The following is a 25,141-nucleotide window of genomic DNA, read 5'->3' as shown; positions in this document are numbered from 1 at the left end:
AAATGTCAATGTCAATATCAGATTGAACATTCATTAAATGCATATGAGCATAAATCAGTTAAACAGTTAAATGTACGTTGGTGGGAAATAACATTGCACATTGCTGTTATATGGAGTTCAGACACACACTCTCACACACACAGCCTTTGAGTGTCTTTTTCTATTCCATCCTAATGATGATTTGTGCTGGAAAAACAATGGTTTCTTCAGTAAATGACCCGCTGTGGCTTTAGACCACAGCAACGGCCCATAACCAGATTTAGCATTACCAACGAGCTGACGGGAAGCTGACACTGTGTTCACAGAGGATCGATGCAGATTGGTGGCCATTGGCTACTGGTAACTGCGTTTGGAAAGACCTTTGCTTGTTTCTAAATGTGCCGAACACTGACCAGCATGACTCAGTCTTAAAGAGCAACGACCACAAATGTTCTTATTTATACAATTAAGAGGTTCACATGTAATCAAACGTTCAGCACCTTTATTTTTTCCTCCAAGTGATAGGGCACTTTAAGTGGACAATAGAGGTTTTACCGGTGTCATGTACTGAGAGCGCATTGTACTGAGATTGTATATGCGCATATACTGTACCGGAAAATTCATTTATGATAAAAAATAATGTTACGGCAGAATTTGCGGTTGACCTCATTTGGAGACATGATTTATTGCTAATTCATTTTTGTTTTCAAAGTGAACGGACACTTGTTTTATTTGTTTATTGGGGATATGTTAGAGTTAGGGATATGTTAGGGTTATAATCTCAGTACAGAGGTAAACTCAGTACGTGACACCGGTATATCAAAGTATTTCTGTTTTATATAAAATGGTTACATACCGTCCCTTGATTGGTTTTAAATAGGGCCCCCCGATCAACGACAAAAAAAAAAAAAAATTAAAGTATGACCTTTTTTTTAAAAAAAAAACAACTTTTGACGATTTTTCAAATAACCTAAAATTAGGTTTTAGGTTATTTGCAGTGTTCATGTTTATTTTATAATTCACTCTTTTTTTGTATTTGCAACTGTGGATATAACATCATATTAAGTTTTGTTTAGGACACACCTACATAAGGTATAATACTTCCATACAATATTACGGGTACCCTGATGTTTGTATGATCATATATATAAAATTGTATCTTAAGATTGTTTATATTTATAAATAGTACAAAAAGTATTTAAATATACATAGTCTATTTTTCTATAGATATATATTTGTAAATAGTAGTGTATATATTTTTGTATATAGTGTATATAGTTAGTACACATGACAATTGTAAATATATGCGAGACAAATGACCACTCGCCTACACTGAAATGTATCATGTGACCACCCTGCCCAATCATGTACACTATAAAAACAGGTGTGCGGGAAAGTTACTACCTATGTCTGATGAAGGGCGGTCAGCCCGAAACGTCACGTCTTCTGGTGTTTTATTAAAAACTGAATTTGGGAGCAAACTATGCAGTGGTGCGGACCTTCGTTTCTTAATATATACTGTGCCTTCTCTTGATTTCACCATGTGATGATAGGGTTGGGTAGAAAATCCAGACATATACAGATAGAGTGGTTGCTGTGAACTAATGTTTTATAAATGTTGTCTATATGCCAGTAAATAGCTCTGAGGTTTCCCCGCTTTGCTACAAAGCTGTTCCTGCTACTAAATGTAATTACACAACTGTGAGGCTATTGAGATAACTGGATTTTAGACATTTGGATTGAAAGTCCCCAGGAGGCATTCTCAGTGATCTGCAGTCTTTTTTTAGGTAATGTTGCCTTAATGCCAATTGATATTGCTGCAGGAGACTTTTGGTTTTTCCTTTTTTGGGGAAGAGTAAAAAGTAAAAGCGAGATTCTGGGAATGGTTTTGCAAATGTTTTTAACTAAATCCAATGTTTTTAAAGGCACACTGTGTAACGTTTGGCCACTAGGGGCGCTAGACCTTTAACCTTCACGTCAAGCGCCCCTAGTGGCCACAAGCGCCGCAGCACTGTCGCAAAGATCACCAAACAATCAGTCGGGCCAGCCTCCCTTGCCTTTTGATTGTATATGCAGACAGGAGTTGACCTGTAACATCGGGATAAGGATTGGCTCTAAGGGCTGGGTTGGTCAGGCTGCGGTGCGAAGCGGGGCTGGGGTCGTGGCACGGCTGGAGGAGCAGCCGCCGCCCTCCAACCCCGCCGCCGGAAGCCTGGTGCTCGACCCTTCTTGGAGCGCGTCGGTGGCGTTCCCCTCGTACTCCCTGGCCTCGCCGCTGACGTCGGCCCCCTTTGCTGGGGGTCAGCGTGGCGGTCAGGGTTGAGGCGGTCGGGCGACCAGGCGTGCGTGGGGCGGTGTCCGGCACCGAGTGGAAGGCGGGCTGGAATTTCGGCGGCCAGGTCTCGGTGGCCTGGTCTCGGCCATTCTCCAGGCATTCTCCAGGTCACATGACTTGGCCAAACTCCCTCCAAACTTACATGGGCGGTATTTCAAGAGGGAAGCTCCGCTCGCAGCATTGATACTGTCAAGCGCTGTTATTGGCCTGAGGAATCATTTAAAATAACTCATATGGGTCAACTTTTTAGGTCAAAAAGTCTGCGGTGTGTTTAAGTAGGGATGCGCCAAAACCGAAAATGAGAAAAACCAAGGCCGAAAACCTTAACACCGAAAAAAACTGTGCCGAACACTGACCAGTATGCACTTTTAGGCCATTTTCGGCCGAAAATGTTCAGTGGCCGGAATTTCGGTGCATCACTGTTTTTAAGGCTTGGATTATTTTGTGATATCATGCTTGGTCCACTTGACACAATAATGTGATTTGATGAAGCTTCAAACTGTATGTAGGCCCTGCTTTAGAAAAAACACGTGGTTTAAAACTGCTACGCCTGGTAACTGATAGTGTACGCCTCATAGATCAATGAATCCAAACATCCAAAAGACTCCAAAAAGACAGAAGAAAAGGTTGAAATTTCAGCTTGAAAGTTTGTTTTCATCTCCACTGTAAACACTTCATTTGTTGACATTTTCACCCATTGCATTGTGGGATGTGGAGTCCCATAAACAAATGAATAAGAAGTGTTTTTACTTAATTCTTACCATGATTTTTTGTGTTTCTCAGTGATTCGACACTGTTTTTGTTCTAGTTTGTTGTTGGTAATCCCTGTGATATTAGAATCATACCGGGAACAAATCATGTTCTCCACATCCCACAATGCAATGCAAGAAATTGCAGATACAAACTAACTTTCAAGCAGTAATTTTGACCTTTTTCCTTTCTTTTTGGACTAAATGATGTTTCATTCATTGATCTATGAGGCCCACACTATGATTCTATTTAATAAAAATTAAAATTTATGGTAGATTTGATTTAGTAATTCATTGTTCATCATCACTCCTTTGATTTCACAAATTAATTTACTGTTTTTGGCCCCGCCGGATCTCGTCTCTTTCTCTGAGTGACTTGAAAGCCCTCGGTGCCATGCAAATAAGCAGGAAGATCGGATGTTATATTTCCCTTGGGAAATTAATGGTATAGGGCATTTCAGGACCAGGTACAGATTAGAAAACTGTGTCTATTACAAACCCATTAACCCAGTCATTAGGACCAATTCTGGAAAAAGATGGAGAAGGCGATGGTCTAATTTTAGTGTTGCATTGCGTCATTCATAGCATCATTCAGTAGAATACATTGCCTCAAGGGTTAGATGTTATGGAGCCAAGTCTTTTATTCAAGAGTATATTTCTAATTGCATTTATTTGTAGGATTCCTTTAAGGAGAGCTTTACACAAGAGTCACGTGTTCACATTGTGTTTACAGTGAATTATTTTTCTTTGTAGAGGTTGGCAACAGAAGCAGAGAAGTTACAAAAGGAGCATCACTGGACTGATTACGGACTCGGAGAGGTGAGTGAAAATGATTCGACGCACACATTGACATTGGGGGCGGTGCCTACATGATGCTGGAAATCTTGGTCAGAAACAACTGGGTGACCTCGAAATAGGATTTGGTTAGATGTCTTTATGTGGCAAATGGATGCTACGACCAAGAATCGGCCTAAACCGAGAACCAAAGTGCAAATAAATTATCGGTGAACAAAGCAAGAATAACATTTCATCAAGAGAAAAAAATATCTCCACAGAATTTCAAAATAGCTTTTTCTCAGATTTTGTCAAATTAAACAATGAAATTCTAAACAATGTAAATTATAAGATTTTTTATTTTTTTTTATTTGGGGGGAGGGAAGAGAAATGTTTCATCATGTATTCTGATATCTTCTGTGACAGCCAATCAGCTGCACTATAGGCATTATAGAACAGATGTCTACACCAACACCTTTTATTTATTCATATAGATTTATTTATTCATTTAAAAGGGACTGCACATATTAATGGCCATGTAAATATAAATATGCCAGAATTACAATGACAATAGAAACAAAAAATACAACAGATTGTTGTAAAATCAAATAACTCTAATATATCATATACCAGAGATGGGCAACATGTATCACAGTTGGGGCCACACAAAAAAAATCTGTCTGATCCAAGGGCCACATTATCAACATTTATGTCCCAACATTACCACAGAAAATATCAAAGAGTTTTGTGTATGATTGTATATTTTATTCTGTTCCTTTTGTTCATTTTGAATATTTTATATATTTCTTGTTTTGTGTGTCTTCTTATTTTGTTATATTTTCTGTTTTTGAATTTATATTGTGTATTTTTGTTGTTTTGTATTTGTTATGTTATGTTATTTCGGTTTTAATAGGTTTTTGGAGTTAATTTGTGTTTTTTTTGTGTGTGTGTGAGATTTTATGTTTTCCGAGTCATTTTTGTGTAATTGCGATGTTGTTTTGTGTATTTTTCAGTTATTTTTTGGAATTTTTGTAGTCGTCTTGTGTGTTTTTGGAGAACATTTGTGTGTACCTTTCTATCATATTGTACATTTACTTTGGCTTCCAGACAAAACTGGACCACATGTGGCCCCCTGGTTGCTGTTGTCTGCTATATACGGTACTAATACAGTGAAGGCCATGATGAACCAAATTAAATTGACAGCAGTCCTCATTGCAGTCCTCATGTTGAGTTAATAAAAAAAGAAATGTAAATGCATTCTTAATGAAGTGTTCTACTGTTTCACACATATGCTATTTACGGCCTGATCCATTGAAATAAGTGCATTAGCAGGTGTGTTAGCGTGGACACAACACTACTATTATTTTACTGATGGAATCACTCTGTTGATTGCTCAACTCACTGACTTTAATGCCGCAATGTTTCATAATGATCTCATTCTGAATTTACATTCCCTGTAGCTATTAGAAGATGAGTAACCGTATCCTATGTGCGTTTGGTGGTGACGAAGTTTCCAATGAATTAAGTTTTGCCATTTAAGATAATATAACTTTAGACAGCTCGCTGGTATTTGCCAAACCCTAATGATATTTTTTCTCCATTATAAACATTTTCTCATCATTTATAGTCACGCTTGAATAAAGGTATCACTTGAGGGAGATCGATTTATGCATACCAGGACTAATTGGGTTTGATATTCCCTCTCAGTGTGAATGCAAAGGTTCAGTAATTTCTGTTATTAGGAGGAGGAAACGTTTCAAGCATAATGAAAATATTGGGACTCACAGCACTACAAAATAAAATACACACACGCACACTGCCATCAACAAAGTTATTAGAGTCCATAATCAGTTAAAAACATTGTTTTTGTGATCTTTACTGTAATTGCTTAGAGAAGCTTGGCATTTTCCGATGGCCAAATATTCAGGCCAAGACATCCTAATTTAATGCATTACATTCAGTTAATCAATATTAGATTGAATCCAGTTACTAGCAAAAGCAAACTAGCCAGACATGTACTATGTTAGGGTGACCAAACAGCCAAAGATGTAATTACGCCAAGTTTACTCACACAAGTGAGGGACAGCGTCGAAGACGAGGCCGACAAAAACACACAGTAGGGTGAAAAAAAGAGTAGAACAAATGTCAGTAGAAAAACATAGTTACAAATACTTATGGTGCGTTCACACCAAATGCGTCGAAAGCGTCAAAAACGATAGGTGTACATTCACAATATATGATAAACGCGCTTCTAGGAGCGTTGAGAGGTCCCGCTGCGCATCCCGCGCCTCCTGTGCAGCGCGTTTTGATGCTTTTCATGCGGCGGATGCTGCGTGTTTTGAGATTTCCAGCTTTTGACGTGCGTCCGGTGCCTCCAACGCGACCAACGCTAGAGTTGAGATTGTTGAACTTTTGGGGCATATCGCGGTGCATCGACCAATCAGGACCGAGCGCAGCTCTGGTGAATCCAGAAACGGTGCCGAGGCGCAAATAAAGCCAAGCCACTCTCGATAATGTAGAGACAATGAACGGGAGTCGGAGGCGGCGTGTTCAGCAAGGAACTCCAAACTTTATTCTCCATTCACCACACTTCTCTATAACATCACAGTGCACACACTGAGGCACACCAAAATACATCCGACCGGAAACACCGCCTTCTAACACAATGTTCCCCACCACATCACAGTCACTGGGTGAATTGTGAACGTAACTGATCACCACAATATCATCCATTGTATGAACACCACCGGCAACAGAGAAGCCCCTCCCCTCTACGCGCTCCCGTCCCATCTTGTTTGGATGTGTGTCGCAAGCATCTTCGACGCAGGTGACAAGCGTACTGATTCAATGAGCACAAGCGTTCAACTAGGGGCGTGAGGCACAATTTTGATTCCCGAAATGCGTTTAATGTGAACGCCGCATAATTCTTGTTTGAAAAGAGGCTCTCAATTTATGGCTGGGGACCCCTTCATTGATTTATTGAAAAATGCAATTTTTCAGGAAATTCAGAGAAAATATTTGTTAAAGTTTTGTTTATTCAGACAAGGTTTTCAGCAGCAGGAATACTATCGAGGTTAGTTTTACTCTGGTATCACCTCTGAGGAAGACTGGCAGTTGACAGTCGAAACATGTCAGGATATAAAAATTGCCTGAAAAACCTTGTCTGAATAAACAAAACCTTAACATATATATAAAAAGATGACAAGATGAACTTCCTGGAATTATCAGACAAAAATCGTTTTGATTGTTATAATAGTGTAACTATACCTTAGTTTCTGTAGCTCTGCTGTGATATTCTGTGTTATTGAAACTCCTTATTTTCATTTATTTGTATTACACTGGAGATTTTTCCTCAGTTTGAGATGTAGCATATTATGTACATATAATATCAGTTTCTGAAACCAGAAAAATAGAGAATCACTGTATTATAAGGTATATTTGAAGAGTACCTGAAGTGAATTTTTATATCAAGCTCTATCAAAAGAATATATATAGTACTAGTGGTTTAGTGGGGTTTTTTGTTTAAAAGTCCTCTGAGTTGGTGTTGAGACAAAATCTGTGACCTGGCAAAATTGTGGTTCCTGCTTCAGCCAGTGGACGCACCAGAGCCACTATTTTGTCTAGTCACAGATTTTTGTCACGACACCTGTGTCTACAAGTCATAGGCAGGTGTAAGAAGTGATTAAGTCGCTCAATGTTACAGCATTAATTTAAATCTACTAGTGCTAGTCTGACAGATGTAGCAGCAGCTAAAGTTTGTGGCTAAGTGACTAACCTGCTGTTAGAGTAGAAAAAGTGTTTACTGTTAGCTACCATTAGCTACGGTTAACACACACGCTAGTCAATGCCCCTAAGCTGCACAAAAACAAAATTACATGACTCATTTAATTTTGTTTTGTTAAACTATGGTTTAATATTGGTAATATAAAGTGTTCAAGTAGGCTACCTAGCTGTTGACCTTTTTTTTTTTCTTTTCAAGAGCATTTAGCAAGCTAACTAGCTAACTCAGTAGCCTATATGTTTTTCTAAGTTTGCTTGCACAAAAACAAAATTACATGACTCATTATTTAATTTAGTTTTGTGTTGTGTTGTTGGTCTAATATTGGTAATATAATGTGTTGAATTACTTGGTTGTTGTTGTTTGTTTTTGTTTTGTTTTTTTAAAAAAAAGAGCATTTAGCAAGCTAACTAGCTATCTCAGTAGCTAATGGGTTTTTCCAAGTTTGCTTGCACAAAAACAAAACTACATGACTCATAATGTATTTTTTTTTTTTTTTGTGATGTAGGTATATGGTATAATATTGGTAATATGATGTGTTTAATTACTTGGTTGTTGTTTTGGTTTTTTTTTTTTAAAGCGCATTTAGCAAGCTAACTAGCAAACTCAGTAGCCTATAGGTTTTTCCAAGTTTGTTTTAAACTCAACTGCTATGTTTTTACAAGCACTTTGACACCCTCTTAAAATAGCAAAAATATTCTTGTAATTGATATAGCACCAAACATACAACATATTTATAGAAGAAATATGAGAAATAGAGATTTGTCAGTGCACATACACCCCCTAAAACGTGACATAAACTACATTTTTTTCCAGTCTGTGCTCTGCCGTCATACTCTCTCTGTTACACTGTGTTTTTCACTCTATATCCTCCCCTGAGGAGCAGTGGTGTGACCAAAGTGTGATTGTCACTTATAAGGTGTATGTTGTTGTTTTCTGTAACTCGGCCTGACAGAAAACGTCATGTGCCATTTGTTTGCTGTCAGCTCATTTATGCGTAAACCTTTTTTTCCTCCCCAAAAAAACACAAATTTACACTTGGAACATACTGTAAAGTTCACCTTGAGCACATTGTTGTAAAGCTAGATTTAGGTTCAGTTCAGATGTTGATAGATCAGTTTATAAATGGATTCGCTTAAACACTATTGAAGGTTTAAATTACCATTAAAATAATAAAAACTGTCCTTTTCTGTGCCATAACTTTCTGGTTAATTATTTAGCAGCACTGCTGATTTAGCAAAATAGCACCTCCAGTGCACACGTGCATAAAAACTTAAAGTAAAACAAAGTGAGCATAAAGAATATCCTAGTTACTGTATGTTATAGAGAAGCACATTATAATGAATCAGTTTTCACATATCTGCTGGTTAATTTTGTGGGGGAAAAAACTCACGTTGTTGACTTATCAAGACTTACAAATCGTATGATTTTAAAAAGATTAAAGCATTTCAGTTTGTAATGATAAACAACTTCTGAGTCTAAACTTTTTTTAGCTTTTTAACCTCCTGAGAGGTTAAAAATTACTGGAGTACAAGACGAGTTATTTTTTGATGTTATGACTCATTTAATCTGAACCAAGAAAAAAACGAATTTTCTGAGTTATTTGCATTTGCTTCAGGACTCTTGAAAAAAAGAAAAAGTTTTGGGTTTAGTTACTCTTTAAGGGGATTTTTATTTTATTTTTAGGAAGTTTGGATCTTTGTTTTTCTTGACTTGTCTAATTTCTCTCTTCATTCCTTTACAGGAGGAGAATATAGTTTACTACAATGCCAAAGATGTTGTAAGTACCATTTGGGTAAAAACATATCCCACATCAGGTATTCCAGACATGGACCAAACTACCTGATGGGGCTTTGTCTGATGAACTGTAAAATGAGCAACCTGAATCATAGACACACATAAAGGCTATTAATGTGCTGCAGGAATAATAAAGTGTATATCATGTTATCCTATAAGTGGATTGTAGAGGAGGTGAGTGCATTATAGATTAAAGCGAGTACATGTTTTACTTCTCATCTTTAACAGACTGATAAATGTGCATGTGACACTGTCTCCTCCGGCCTCGTACGTAATCTGTCTGCTCCGATGAACGTGAATCAGCGCGTGATTCCTGTGCACTATCCCTGTGGGAGCGAGTCGCACACTAGTGTCACTCTGTGTTTGAATGACAGACCCCTTCCGTTCCCCTTTTCTCTTTCAAACATGTGTTCATCTTTCCCCGCCTGAGATTCAGACTCACGTTCTCAGTTTGTATCAGTCAACAGTGACACGGGAATGAAACAATTACAGTTGGAGCCAAAGTCACACAAACCCATGTTCAATCCTTTCCATGTATTCATTCACTCACTGGCCACTGCGTTAGTGTTAGTTACCACCAGTGTTGGGAGTAACGCATTTCAAAAGTAACGCAATTACAGTAATGTATTACTTTTTGCTGTAACGCAGTAATGTAACGCATTACTAATAACATTTTGGTAATATTATAGCGTTACAACGCTTTTTAACCTGAGATGTAAAAAACAGCACCAGTAACTTGAAGAAACACCTGGACCGGTGCCACGCTAACACCAAGTTGACAGAGAGAGATGCAGTCGCGACGAAAAGAAAGAGAGCAGAGGACGAATGTCCAGAAAAGAGTCGGACAAAGCAGCAGAAATGAAGTTTCTCTCGGTCTGCCGTGCTAGCTTGAACCAAGTCACTTAATTTCAGTCTACGGAAGCACTTTTGAGATATAATGTAATGGGACAGTTGCATGATGGTAGTAGATCCCTACAGGAGCATTATATTTCCTTTTTGAATCTACCAGCGTTTATGTAATTATTTGTTTTTTAGTTAGCAGGATTACAGTTACAGTACTCCACAGATTTTGACAAGATTTTACCCAAAGCTAGACCTTTTGGCATGGAAGATTTCATTACATTTTCCAGAGAATACAGTGTACTGTATTTGAAAAATCTAGATGATCTTTGAGTGCATGACATTAAATATCATTTCATGATAACAGTCTCACGTTAATGTTTTGTATTATGATTTTTTTGCAGCTAAATCAAACCGAGAAGAACCGATATGTTCCAGATGACTTCCACATCGACCCTGATTTTAAGCGATCGGTCTCCTACAACACGACTGCAGTGCACATCCCAACCGACATATTTGAAGGCTGTAAGTTTTAACCGCACAAAGTTTTTCTTTCAAAATGTCCAGTCATGTCAATTTAACTGAACATTTTATAAACCTTGAATACTTGTATAGATTTTTTCGTCAGCAGGGGTCAAACTCTGTAAACCTTCACACAAAAACTCAGTGTCAAAAATTTCAAATGCACAACACACGAGAGCGAGGGGAAACTGGTGGACCGGGAGCCACACGCCACCCTTGGTCTAAGTTTGTGCAGCCCCCAATATAAAATGACAAAAATACACAACATCAATGAAAAAAATGACAAAAATACACAAAATAAACAATACACTAAAGTACTGAAATAACGACTACAAAAACAAAAAGGAAAGAACAATAAACAAAACAATACCAGAAATACACAAAAATTATTCCAAAACATAAATAAATACTAAAAAATACACAAAAATGACTAGAAAAATAAACAAAAATAACAGTAAAATGTACCAAATGACAGCAAACTGTGATAAAATTAGAGAAACATCCATAAATAAGTGACAGAAAGAGCCCTTTGCTCTATCCTGTTAATGCTCACATTACATTTCTGTGGCCTCTATGTTAAAAGTTGCACATCTTTGCCATACAACATCCGTTGCTTATTTTAACACTTACAGTACGTCCATAATTATTGTCGTGGGAGGATTTCAAACCTCACAGAGGTGTGTGTGTGTGTGTGTGTGTGTGTGTGTGTGTGTGTGTGTGTGTGTGTGTGTGTGTGTGTGTGTGTGTGTGTGTGTGTGTGTGTGTGTGTGTGTGTGTGTGTGTGTGTGTGTGTGTGTGTGTGTGTGTGTGTGTGTGTGTGTTCTGTCCTTTCCTGTTGCTGTCATCACTCTGTCTGCTCTATACAGTGTGAGCTCCATGACTTGAGGCTCAGCCTTTGGTCCTGTCTGTACTGTAGCTAACTGTGTGCACTAAGGCTAAACCTGCAGTGGCCTCTATATATAACCCAAATGCCAACGAAACCCAATGGTCAGCGTCGGCTCGGGCCCTGTTTAGCCCGGTCACCAGCTGCTCCTTTCCCTCACGTCCATCTCTGACCTCTCCGACCTCGCCCGTAGTTGAGTGATGGCCTCTCCAGTGTGAGTTTGTTGATCCTTGATGTTTGTTTGGTTGTTCTGAATGTATTTTGTTTATAAAGTAACGGGAGGAGCCAATGAGTTCCCAAGCCATTTCATTTCGGATCAACAGAACTGAAACATAGCCTCCAATTGGGTTTTTCTTGGGACCATATATAGTCACTTAGTTATACAGTTATTAGAGGACTTTTGGAGCTTAATACCTGTATAAGCTGATGTCCTCCAGGGTCCCCATGTATTCACGAGACACTGGGAGTGGTCGCCAGATGTCTTCAACAAACCAAGAATATTTTTTTTTTACAATTCAGCACATTTTTGCCTATTTTTACCCTTTTTCTGCAACTTCATTAAACTTATTTTAACCTATTTTTATCACCTTTTCTCTGGTATTTTTTTTTGCTACAATACTCCCATTTCTGCACATTTTTTCCCCTTTCAAGACATTTCCAGCACTTTTAAACCCTTTCCACCACTTTTCCCACCTAATGTTGCATATATTGACTCATTGTAAATTTTAAGCTCTTTTCACCATATTTCATTCATATTTTTGCCAATTTAACCACATTCATGATTTGTCGTGCCCATTATTTGCCAGTTTAAACGAATTGTTCCTACTTTTTAAATTACATTACCCCAATCTAGCCCCAACCCATTTTACCACATTTTCTCTCCATTTTTGCCTACTGTAATTTGCATTTTTTTAGCCAAATTCTGTTTTTTTAAATCCAATTTCATTACCTTTTCCACTATTTTCCATCACTTTTAACTCATTTTATTTCCGAATAAAACAAGGATTTACATCTTTTAAGATGATTACTATCTATAATATGGCGCAAATAATAATAAACTTCCTGGATAACAGTGGATATTATTCAGATAAATAAATAAATGTGGTTATCACAGATTCATAGAACAATGGACCATCATTTTGCTGACTTTATCGATGGGCCTTAAAAAGCTCTCCCTGTTATTCCCCCTTATGAGATGAGAACATTCAACAGCTTAATGTTTTAAGCTGTTGAATCTTTTCTGTTGCACTTTTTGATCATGTAAAGCGCATTGAGTTGCCTTGTGTATGAAATGCACTATACAATGTCTTATAGATGGCCCTGTCTCCACATGACTGTTCATGAATGTTCATGTGTTCAACCACCTTTAGGTACAGTGGGGGTCCCCGGTCTTTATTTTGGGGGTCGCGCGTTGAAAAAGTTAAAAACCCTTGTCTTAATGAAGGCGGTGCAGGGCGTGGCCCCATGTGGGCGTTCGTTCTGCCGCTGTTGTTGTCTTTTCTCTGTCGCTCTAACCCCATCTTCAAGGTCTTGCTGATATATTGATGTCGTTCCTGCTGGCTAAGACTGTTACCGTTACCATGGTGATGTGTCCTCGTGTGTCTGTGTGAATACAGAATACGCGGAAACACTCAGACACGCCCAGATGTAGAAGTCCTTATCGTACGGAGAAAGGGCTGCTGGTAACTTGATTAGTGGACTTTGTCTGGACCTTCCTGGCGTCCTTGTGGGGGCTCCTCCCACCACTTTAATATGCTGCAGACCTTTTTCTGGTTCATGAGGGGATTTTTTTTTTTTTTTTTCCGTGGCATCTCTCCTTCTTCTCACTCTGTCATACCAACCTACTATATTTGTTTATTTGTTTATTGAACTTTAGCTTCCACCATGGTGGTCCTAATCTTCCTGGGGTCCTTAAAAAAAAAAAGATTCTGGTACATGTAAGAACACTTAAACAGTTATAAATATACACTAACATTACATAAAAAGGTGCATCAAAAAACATTTTCATTATACCAACAAATAAATTAAAAAACACATAATATATACATTGAGAATGGTACTAAATACATGATTTTAAAGCATTTTTAAAGTGTAAAGTTGACATAGGTTCCTAGGCAATTTGTTCCTTAAGTTAAAAGTTCTAAAAAAAGACGTATATTTGTAAATAGAATGTCTGTATTTCCTGAAGAAAATGCAAGTGAGGATGCAGGGGCTGGTCCGTGTCATCAAACAATGCATTAGCCAAGCTATAGCATTAGCTTAGCATTATCATTAGCTAGATTTAGCCTATCATTAACAATATCCAGCATTAGCTAGCATTAACATTAGTTAGCATTAGCAATACCTAGCATTAGCAATAACCTAGCATTAGCTAGATTTAACCTAACATTAAGTATATCATTAGCATTGACCTAGCACTGGATTAGCATTTGCCTAGCATTAGCCCTAACCTAGTATTAGCCTAGCCAATGGGACCAATGTAAAATAATGTAGAAGATATGATGAAAATTTTTTAAATAGGTTGAAGGATCTGAAAAAATAAAATAATGTTTTTTTTAAAAAATAAATAAAAAAAAAAGCTGAAGAAAGTTGAAAAAGTTTAAAAAATGTTGTAGGTATTGGCTGAAAGTGAACAGAGAGTAAAATATTTTAAAGGTTGAATGGTTGAAATCGATTGAAGAATATCTGAATTGCTGAAATTCAAATTTGAAGGTTAAAAAATGGCTGTTGTGGATGGGGAAAATGGAAAATTAAAAAGTTGAATAGTTAGAAAAAAAGCCCATACATAGCAGAATGGTCAGAAATGATCTGCACGTTTTGACACCAAACTTTAGAAATCAGTTGAAAAATGTGGGAGTAGTTTGACTAAAACAGAAGCAGATTAATAACTATAATAAAGTGAGGACGTCTCCTGCAGCCTCACTAAATAGTTGGTAATAGGACGATTGGTGACTAAGTTGGAGTTTGAAGCAAGTGGATATAATGGGAGTATTTGATCTTTTCTTGAAACAATCTCGGTTTACCAGTTAAAATAATGTTCTTTAGAAATATTAGTAAATTATAATGATTTTAGTTCACGTGGTAGTTAAGGTGTACTGCATATCAGTATGTGTGTCCATTACAAATTTTCGCAAAATAAAAGCAATATTTCTAAAAAGTATAATTGCTTTTGAACGTGTTTCCATTGAACGTTGTTTAGGGGAGGAGCCTCAAAACCAGGAAGAGGAACGCTCAAAACCTCCTTATAACACTCCGCATTCTTTTGTTGTTTCACGTCTAATGTGGCAGGAATAATTTTAGTATAATGTTAAGTATAATGCTAAGAAATGTCTCGGTCTCCTCTGCTGTTTACACGTACCACACCATGTTTACTGGGAGAGAAGTGGTCATGTGACCAGGTCGCTCATGTCTTGTGATCATGTACGTCACGTTCTGTGACGTGTAATTGTGGAAAAAGTGTTTTTCTAGCACTTTTGCAATTTTTTTCAATACCGAAACGTCTAAAATACCTCCTCATGAAAGCTTTAAAATATTTTAGCGATATTTGAGTGTTTTCTCGAAATTCAGGTGTTTCCATTACCAGTTTTTATTGCGCTATTAAGATTTTGCGCATTTCCAAGTGTCATGGAAACCCAGCTAGAGATACTGGTCCTGTCGGGGCACTTCAATCCTCCATCACTTGTTACATTTTATCAGGCCTATTAATAATGTGTCGTGTGAAGACAAAAGTGCTGCCATCTTTCTCCCACACGTTCGCCCTGGTGATCCAGTGTGGGTGGTCAGACTGGGATTTATCATTGTGCATATACTACAGATTAATCAGACTGTCTGGGCATGAATGTGTTTAAAAGAGAGAGAAGTAGGAACATGGAGGGTGTGAGAATCACTGTGTGTGTGCGTACGTGTACAGACACACACAGCGACTCCACTGGACCTCATGGCTGCATGTCTTCCTGCTCATTAGGCAGACTAGGGATGAGATGAGAGGAGATGAGAAGGGAGCGACTGCGGCCTTGGCATCAGATCCCCGGCTCATCTGATGCCCGTTTGCATCAACGCTGTGTGGCACCTGTCAGCCCACGACACACACCCACAGTGACGGACTGAGATACTGTGACACAGTGTGTGTGTCCGCATTATAGTCAAAGCTTTTTTGGCCAAGCTCACAGCGTATAGAAGCTGATTTTCCTTCTTTTTACACTCTCGTGTCATCTGATACACGTCCTACCTCACTTAGCATGCTCGTAGCCAAACTTCCGTTTCCTCTTCCTCATGTCATTATCATATCCTCTGTAACCTGTAGCTTTTTATTGGATTGGATGTATTCCCAAAATGTTTTAATCAGCTGATTGGGATTCATTGTGAGACTCCAAGGTTCCACACATGAGTCATCACGTAATTTCATTCTGTTCTGATCAATTCTAAAACATAATTGTTCTTTAAAGGCACGTCTGGTGTCTGTATCACTGAGTACATGCTGAGGTATTCTATATCTCTATATCTACCTCATCACAGCTGCTATGAGTGGGTTGCATGTGGTTTCATGTTCATATAGCTTTCACACAGACTGTATAATTTCACTCTGCATTTAAAACTTGTGCTACCACCAAATAATTATCCATATGTAACAAGAGCGCCATGATCTTTGAACATACAGTACTTACATTAATCCATTTTCTACATTTCTTTATTTTGTTATTTCCTTTTCTGTTTTTGAACCCTGATGAGCGATTAGATGCACTCAATGTTATTTAACCATTGAGTTTACCAACATAGTCTGCAGCATAGGCTTTCATTGTTTCATACAGACACAACATAATTTCTTTCTAATAACAAAAACATGATGTATGCAGAAAATGTGTGATATTATTAAACAGTAATCTGTTATCTGTGTTGCTCAAAAGCTTTTCTGTGTACAAACTGTGTGAGTACACGCTGAATGAATTCTGACCTGATGCACACAAGCTTTTTGTCCCCCGCCACAAAGTGTGGAAGGGGGATATAGGTTTGAGCTCCGTCCGTTTGTCCGAGTTAAAGGGGACAGCTTTTCTCAGAAACTGTTTAAGATTGGATAACCAAATTTTATGTGTTGCTTCAGGGTATCAATATCTTGATGGAGTTCGAAAATGAGAAGCGAGTAGTTTTTTTTGGAGTTATTGCTCTTGTTCCGTTTTTTGGACTCTGTTCGCTGTATCTTCAAAGGGGACATCTTTTCTTAGAAATCATTTAAGATAGAATAACCAAATTCAGTGTGTGGCTTCAGGGTATTGATACCTTGATGGAGTTCAAAAATGAGAAGTGCGAAAATATTTTTCCCGGAGTTGTTGCCCTTGTGCCGTTTTTTTTACTCTGTTCAAGGTATCTTCAAAGAGGACAGCTTTTCTTAGAAATAATTTAAGATAGTTAGTAATTTGATATTCTGATGTGATAATATTTTCTTATGTAAGTTCTTAGATTTAGGACATTTAGGAATAGGTTGTGAATTATAATGACAACCAATCTGGTGGAGGATATTGCTGACTATGTCTTCTTGTTGAACTTGTGGCTGGTCCTGTAAAAGTGAAACGGGATCATTATAATCATCTCCATCTGTGGGACCAGGGGACTGTATTTGTTTCGCACAGAACCATTTTTTTTTTTTATTTACCTTCATCAAAGTACTAATATTATCACCGGCATTTTTTAAATTTGTTTGTCTGTTAGCAGGATAACGTCAAAAGTACTCAACAGATTTTGACAAAATTGTAACAAAAGATGGATCTGGATCAATATAGTGATTCTTGATTAGTTTCAGAAAAAGAAATCAATGCGATAGAAGATATTTATTCTCCATTTTTTTCCATCTCTCACATGGTTGTCTTCTTCTAACAAAGCTCCGGTAGCTTGTACCATTGCCCTGACCAACTTCTCTTCTTCTTCTTTTTTTGCGACTCTTGGGAAAGGACAATTTTTCTGTTCTACAACTAAAATATAAAGAAACTGAATCTGTCACTTCCTCACATTTAGCACCCTTTTATATTTCTGTAGAAATATTAGTTTGATGGCACTAGAATGTTTGCGTTGATGCTCACACTCAACTCTTTCCAATACAGTTATAACTGAGAAAGCTACCATGAAACTCTTTGGCCAGCTGTTAAGTACGACACAACCTGAGTCATACTGTATATCATAATTAAATAACTGTAAAACTTCCCTATGTGTGTTGTAGCTACCATCATTTTAAACGAGCTCAATTGGACAGAATCTTTGGAGGACGTGTTTCGGAAAAACAAAGAGGAGGATCCATCGCTTCTTTGGCAGGTGTTTGGTTCGGCCACCGGATTGGCCCGCTACTTTCCAGGTAGGCTATTCATTATTATTATTATTAGATACAGTACATACTGGTATGATAACATGTAGCTCTCTTGTCAGAATCCCAAAGACATGGTTTGGATCTGTTCTATCACAACCTCATAAAGTTTTTGGTTTTGTTAGAGAAAGTTGTTGCTTATGGCTGATGTTTGAATAAGTTGGGTGGTTAAGTTTGATGAGTCAGCAGGTTTAATCATTTAATACGTTTGAATGATTCTAATCATTATAGCAATAGAAAAGTTACTAAAACAATAGAAAATAGAAGATGGTTTTTGGATAATGTTTTTTCCATTACAATATATTGGTCCACAAAGTGACCAAATAGAGTACAATATTTAGATAAAATTTGAGTAATTTTATTTGGAATAAAGTTTATACATTTAACAAAATATTTTTTTTAATTATCTTTCTTTATTTTATTTTTTTTTCTCGAAGTTTTTAGGAAAATACACAACTTTTCACAAGAAATGCAACAAACTCAGCAAATCTTGTTTTCTTTACTGGGTCAATGCCATTTGGTGTGAGTTAAACAGATGTATCCATTTCCTAGCATCGCCTTGGATTGATTTAAGCAACTCCGCCAACAAGATTGACCTCTACGATGTGCGCAGGCGACCCTGGTTAGTGCTGCTCTTTAATCCCCATTTTTTTATTATCTATGTCTTTGTCACTCATTGGTCTGTTTGTCAAGGACAAGACAAGTGTCTTTTTGTCCTCACACACACAAAAACACTCAGTTAAAACAATCCTATTTAAGTCTCTGAACAAAGCTGAACCCAAATTAATGAACAGACAATAAAACCCTTGCAGAACAAAGGGTACGAATACAAAAGCTTCATTAGTCTCCTAGAATGACGTAATTCTGGCTGGAAGCTTCCAGAAGGCTTTTATACACAATGATATTCGTTAGCATCAGACGTGATGGCAGCTATTGACCACATCCAAGGAATGGCAACAGCATTTCAGGAACACATTGAACTGTTGATCTTTAGACAAATAACACTACAGGACACTATAATGTTGTTCAACCCTAAAATAGAAAGATTGAACCTCATCGTACAGCTAAATCTATTCTTCATATTTGCATTTATATATGATTTTTTTACATTTTGTACACTACATCCAAGAAAAGCATTAAGTGCGTGTGTCTGTGATTACTCACCAGGTACATTCAGGGGGCAGCGTCACCCAAGGACATGCTGATCCTTGTGGATGCGTGAGTGATGACCTCCTGAGTCATTTATTACAGTCTTATTTAATTTTCTGTCTTTCAGATATGTAGCTCTATAGCTAACTCAGACTGGGCACTGCAGCAGTGCTCACATTCCCTATTTACAATTCACCAATGTCCTTTAAAACCAAGCTTATATATTCATTTATATTCATGTTTTGATCTATAGCAGTGGTTCTTAACTAGTTTTGCATCAGGGCCCCAAAACTGTCCTTAATACAAGGACAATTTTCCAATTATCTCATTCTTCAGTTCTAAAATCCATGCAATAAATAGATGTTTTTACCTGAAATAAAACAGAATATTATATTTAATCCAGGCAGGCGTGACGGGTAAAAATGCTAGACTTACTTTCAAAGAACATCAATCAGAAAATAAAAACAACATCAAAGGAAAACATTTTTGTCCACAAAAACGTTAAATGAAATAAATTTGTGAACATAAAATGACAACAGAAATGACTCCAAAAAGACACAAAACTTCTCCAAAACACACATAACAACCATTTTACAGTAAGTCATGTCATAAACACATAGAGTGACTCCAAAAACACACAAAACAACACAAAGACATTAGGTGATGCTATTAACACACAAAATGACACCAAAAACAGACAAAATCACTCCAAAAACACACAAAACAACAACAAAAATACATTGACTGCTGCTATCAATACACAAAACCGCTCCAAAAAACACACAAGACAACAACTATAATACACAAAATACCAACAACACCTCACATCAACAAACACACACAAAATTAAAAATGAAGTCACACAAAGTGACCGAACTACAAAGATGACTCCACAAACAGTCAATACATAACGTTGGCTTGTCTGTGGCCTGTTGAGAACAGGTCTGCAACACTTTTGGGTCCGGATCAACATGTTGAGAACCACTGATCTAAAGTAAGAATGAATAACATAATACTTGCACTTCTTTATGAGAAAGTGAAGGAAAGGAATGATTCAACCATATTTGGACCCCTTTGATGCGTGAGCCGTCCACTGCATTTCTAAGTCTACAGTATATTTATGTATATATCATAAAGACTCAACGATATTGTGTTATACAATGGATGCATTTGTTTCCCAAACTACAGAAGTGGAAGCGTATCAGGACTCACGCTCAAGCTCATCCGGACATCCGTCAGTAAGATGCTGGAGACCCTGTCAGACGATGACTATGTGAACGTGGTCTATGTAAGTGTTATTGTTTTGATCTTTGGCAACACATTAAATGTCTTTATTTCATCAACTGCCAGTCTTCTTCAGATGTGTCTGCTGAACACTTTGATGTTTTCTTGACTTCCCTCAAGTTAATTTTGTCTTCTTTTTGAATAATATGCTATGGACAACTTTCTTTCTCAAAGCAATCAGCAGACGCCTTTGAAGAAGACTGTCAGTTGACGGTCGAAACAAGTCAGATCAAAGTAAACTTCCTGAAAAAAAGTTGCCTGAATAAATAAAACCTTTACATTGTATTGAAAAAGAAGACAAAATGAACTTGCTGGCATTATTTTGTGGAAGTCAAGAAAATATCAAATCGATAGCAGATGCTTCTGAGGAAGACTGGCAGTTGATAGTTGAAACATGTCATGAGATGAAAGTTATTTTCCTGAAAAAAAGTTCACAAAATGAACTTGCTGAAATGATTTTATTATTATATTTCATTATTTAGTGTTTTTAGCAAATATTTGAGCTGAAATGTATTGTGAATTAGTGTGTGTGTGTGTGTGTGTGTGCGTGTGTGTTGAACTTCCAGACGTTGATCACCGTTGATGTGGACTCATTTGTAACTGGACTGTACCAATGGCTTTAGATTTGAGTCATTAGTTTAAACATGACTGTGACCTTTCCGTCTACTGAGCGTCCCACATATGGATGGGTTAATGTTATGGCTGCATGTGTGCATTGATGCATAGACAGTTTGACTACAGTATGTTGAGCTGTGTGTCATATGTGTGTGTATGTGTGAGAGGTCCATCACTGGATCACTAGAGCTGAATCCCAGTATGTGTGACTAATAGAGTGAACACATGACACGGCCTCAGCCCAACCCTCCAAATGTCAAAAAGATAATAATAACAAATGACATTGTGTTGCATTCATGAGCCTCGTTTTTGATTCAGACGCATATTGGAAAATCCTGATGGAAATTCTGTGTGAATCTCTAGCTTCAGAGTTGTGCTGGCTGGCTCAGGCCATGAGGAAATAATCATCTGTCATCATTTAAAGCTCCGTCGCCTGGTCAGAGGAAGCTTTTCCTCTGGCCCTGGGTTTTTATTTGCAGATAAAGAAATGTGTTTTTTTCTCACTGGGTGAAGAATCAGGTGTCTTAAAGACATTTGGAAGGAAATTTGACCAAAAGTCGGCAGGAACGCTACCTTTGTTACCGTCTTTTATACAGTAGATGCGGTGAATGAGGAACCTTTTATTTGTTTTTCGTCCAAAATGCACAAAAGCGTTGAATGTAATCAGTGGCGGCTGGTGCATTTTTCTCCAGGGGGGGCTACAACTCCATAAAAGGTATACACCACAAACAGGGTTTGTGTAGCTTTGAACAAATAAGTAAGGAACTAAGTAAGGAACTAACCTCATTTATTCCCACAGAACCCATAAACGAGAAAGAACAAATGTAGTTTATACCAGTGGTGAGCAACATTTTTTAGCTCAAGTTCCCCCTTTCTCTTATTCCTGAATCTAAGTACCCTTTATGTCCAACTACAATGTTTTGTTCAGAATACTGTAAAACAGGCGTTCTCAACTGGTCTCATCTTGGGACCTACATTAAATCGCGACTCACTTTTTTTTTTTTATTCAACCAACCAAATTTAGTTTTTAAAAAATAGCTGTTGAAAACACACATATATAATCTTTTTTTAAACATAAATCTATATATTTTCAAAATAAAAGGCAAGTCCAACATGCGAGACAGACATTAGGTATTTATTTATTTTTGACCAGTTGCCTGCGACCCACTTTTGGGTCCCGACCCACCAGTTGAGAATTGCTGCTGTAAAGCAACAACTATAGATCATAACGATAGCGCCGGTAAACTGTGCCCAGAGACACTCTATTGACTGCGCTTGTACAACTTTTAACGAGAGTGGATGGTAAAGATTTTTGCGCCCCAAGGAGGAAACACGTCACCAATCAGACCCAGATAAACGTAACAACTTTACACATCATCAGTATCTATATGATATTTATTCTGATTATCTAAATACAGGTATAACTTTGTTTCCTAGTATTTTTAAATCATTATTCATTTTTATTATTTTTTACGTCTTACTCAAACTAACGTGCTGAGTGGTGGGGCGGCGCCCTAGCGCCCTCTATTGGCCAGTCGCCATTGAATGTATTCCTGTTGTGAGTTTAAGGCCTAATTCACTTCACTATGGATACACTTTGAACTGTCCTAAGGCTTCACAAATCAAACCTTTGAAGTAAAATAAAAACTTAATAATTCAAACAGTTGTGTTATTGTTAAAGACAAGCTTTAAGTATTAGGCAAATCTCCTAAAATGTTAGACTTTGGTGGAGAGATGAAGAACTGACTTTGTATTTGAGTGCTAATTTGTCAGATTTGCTTATGCCTCTTTAAATAAACTGAGAAAACATGAATCAAATATCTCAGCTTCGGTCGGGACTGAAATCTGTCACTTATTGCTTGGATATCGTTGGTTCCTTATTAAAATATAATTTTGGAAGAGCAAACTAGGGAACAGTATTGTTGAAATTGCTTGTTTTCTCCCAGTTGAGATCAAACTGGTCCATATTTGGCCAAACAAAATACTTAGAACCAGTTCATCACAGAAATGTAGGCAGAAGCCATAGAACCTCCTTGTTTATAGAAATACACCAAAGTACAGGTTGAAAGACTTGGCAGGAAAACATTTTCACACAATACTGGAAACATTATTTTCTAATTCCTACAGTAAACGAATTTCCCAAGAGACGAGGAAGTAAGCAGATGGTAAAAAGTTAATTTTATTTTTAAAGTTGAAGCTACCACCCTCGATGTTTTTTATTAGATAGTCATAGTGAATGCCTCGTTTCTCTTACTTTCTAAATTCAACTATACCCCCTTTGTCCGAGGACAACATTTTGTTCAGAATTCTATGAAAATACAACTATAGAGCCGAATGATAGAATGAATGAGTGTTAACGCGCATTTTAAAGAATTTGGTGACAGCTGTATAGATTTTTTTTATTATTTCCGGTCATCTCCTGCCTGGTGGTGACTGTACAGTTCATGTTCTAATCAAGATCATTTCCATTATCATTTTTAACCTTCCTGTTGTGTTCATTTGTCAGGAACAGCAATGGTGCTCTTGAATCAATATGACCCGGTGCATGTTTAATTATCCAAAAGAGGTATCCAGCCAGGATGAGTAGCGCTAAATACGCATCCAATGTGTTTTGTCCAGCTCCTTCCACTTCTCCCCAAAAACACCTCCCTTCTAGATTAGTCATTTCCAGAATGATTTTCTGTATTGAATCCAGCATGACAAGCTCAAAAGCTGACTTGATGTCAGTCAACATGAGTCACTGCCATCCTAGTGGGCCCTGGCACTGTCTTTATTACCGTATGTTTTCTGCAGACAGTTTTGCCTGATGAATATTTGGGGATGAAGACCACTGTATTTTACCATTTTTTTTACATGAATGTCTTGCTTGGAGGAATAGGAATAGCAATTCCCTCATGTGGTTCAAAATCAGGATCATTAGAATCAGAATTTAACTCAAGACAGACTTCATCTTCAGACACATCCTTCTTTTTCACTGTCATGATCAATGATGGTTTCCAGAGCCTCCTGGACTGTCATCCTTTTGCTTCTGCTGCTCACTTTATAAAAGTCTGCCTGACAGAGTGTAATGTTGGTAGATGCAGAGAATCTTTTAGATGTTTTTGCCCCTCCCCTGTTGAGTGCCCACTGAATGTGGGTGGAGTTTTCCCGCGAGAACATAAATGGTTCTCGTCAAAAGTCATTGCACCTGTGAGTGTGTGTGTGTGTGTGTGTGTGTGTGTGTGTGTGTGTGTGTGTGTGTGTGTGTGTGTGTGTGTGTGTGTGTGTGTGTGTGTGTGTGTGTGTGTGTGTGTGTGTGTGTGTGTGTGTGTGTGTGTGTGTGTGTGTGTGTGTGTGTGTGTGTGTGTGTGTGTGTGCGCGTGCGTGCGTGCGTGCGTGTGTATGAATTCAGAGGACGGATGTCTTGGCTGTGTTATCTTTAAGACTTCTCTCAGCATCTTTACTACTTGGAAACTATTTAACAAATGTGATCTGCAGAAATGAAAAACCCAGAGTGAGAATCCATCCCTGCTGATGCACTGAAGCATCTTTCACAAATGTTAGCATAAAAGCCAACTCTTGTTTGTGTGCACCATCAGAACTTGTGTGTTTTCTGTGCATACTGTACATGTGTAGAACATGGTTATGATTGAACAGATGTCTGCTATTAATGAGGCACATTGAAAACCTCTTGGCGAGCAGCGTAAGGTTAGTGTGTGTGTGTGTGTGTGTGTGTGTGTGTGTGCTCATGATTACATTTGTGTGTGGGCAGGTGGGAGTGTGTGTGTATGATCTGATTAGGGCCCATCTGTTCCTGTGCTTTATATTTGTTCAATGGGAATCAAAGATCAATCATATTTACAGCTGAAATCATACCTGCTTGCTGTGCAATAATAACGTAGCTCTCTGTGTCTCTACCTCCTCACGCCACTATTCTCACATCCCTCCTGTTTTTCCCGGCACTCCCACAGCCCCCTTCGGTCTGTGCAGATTTCACTGATTTCATTCTTTTTTATTGAAATGTGTTTTTAAGTTTTACCTGTTTGTTAAAACGACAGTGCATGACAGAAAGGGAGAAAAAATAAAAATACAATCCAAAGGCCACATA

The 25,141-nt window shown here is 37.8% G+C and overlaps 1 protein-coding gene across 3 annotated transcripts in view; it reads left to right on the top strand.

Moving 5' to 3' along the window:
* cacna2d1a (calcium channel, voltage-dependent, alpha 2/delta subunit 1a) overlaps nt 1–25,141 on the top strand; it is a 132,678-nt gene that overhangs the window by 47,539 nt on the left and 59,998 nt on the right. For all 3 annotated transcript variants that reach the window (XM_028448508.1, XM_028448507.1, XM_028448506.1), the window contains exons 4-10: nt 3,817–3,882; nt 9,360–9,395; nt 10,657–10,777; nt 17,866–17,997; nt 18,559–18,628; nt 19,174–19,224; nt 20,344–20,443. In XM_028448508.1, the coding sequence (XP_028304309.1) occupies nt 3,817–3,882; nt 9,360–9,395; nt 10,657–10,777; nt 17,866–17,997; nt 18,559–18,628; nt 19,174–19,224; nt 20,344–20,443 (576 nt within the window). The remainder of the gene's footprint in view (nt 1–3,816; nt 3,883–9,359; nt 9,396–10,656; nt 10,778–17,865; nt 17,998–18,558; nt 18,629–19,173; nt 19,225–20,343; nt 20,444–25,141) is intronic.

Source organism: Gouania willdenowi, chromosome 6, assembly GCF_900634775.1.
Source record: "Gouania willdenowi chromosome 6, fGouWil2.1, whole genome shotgun sequence".
In the NCBI taxonomy this organism is placed as follows: Eukaryota; Metazoa; Chordata; class Actinopteri; order Blenniiformes; family Gobiesocidae; genus Gouania; species Gouania willdenowi.
Note: the sequence above shows the minus strand (reverse complement) of the source record. Positions and strands in the feature narration are given on the sequence as shown.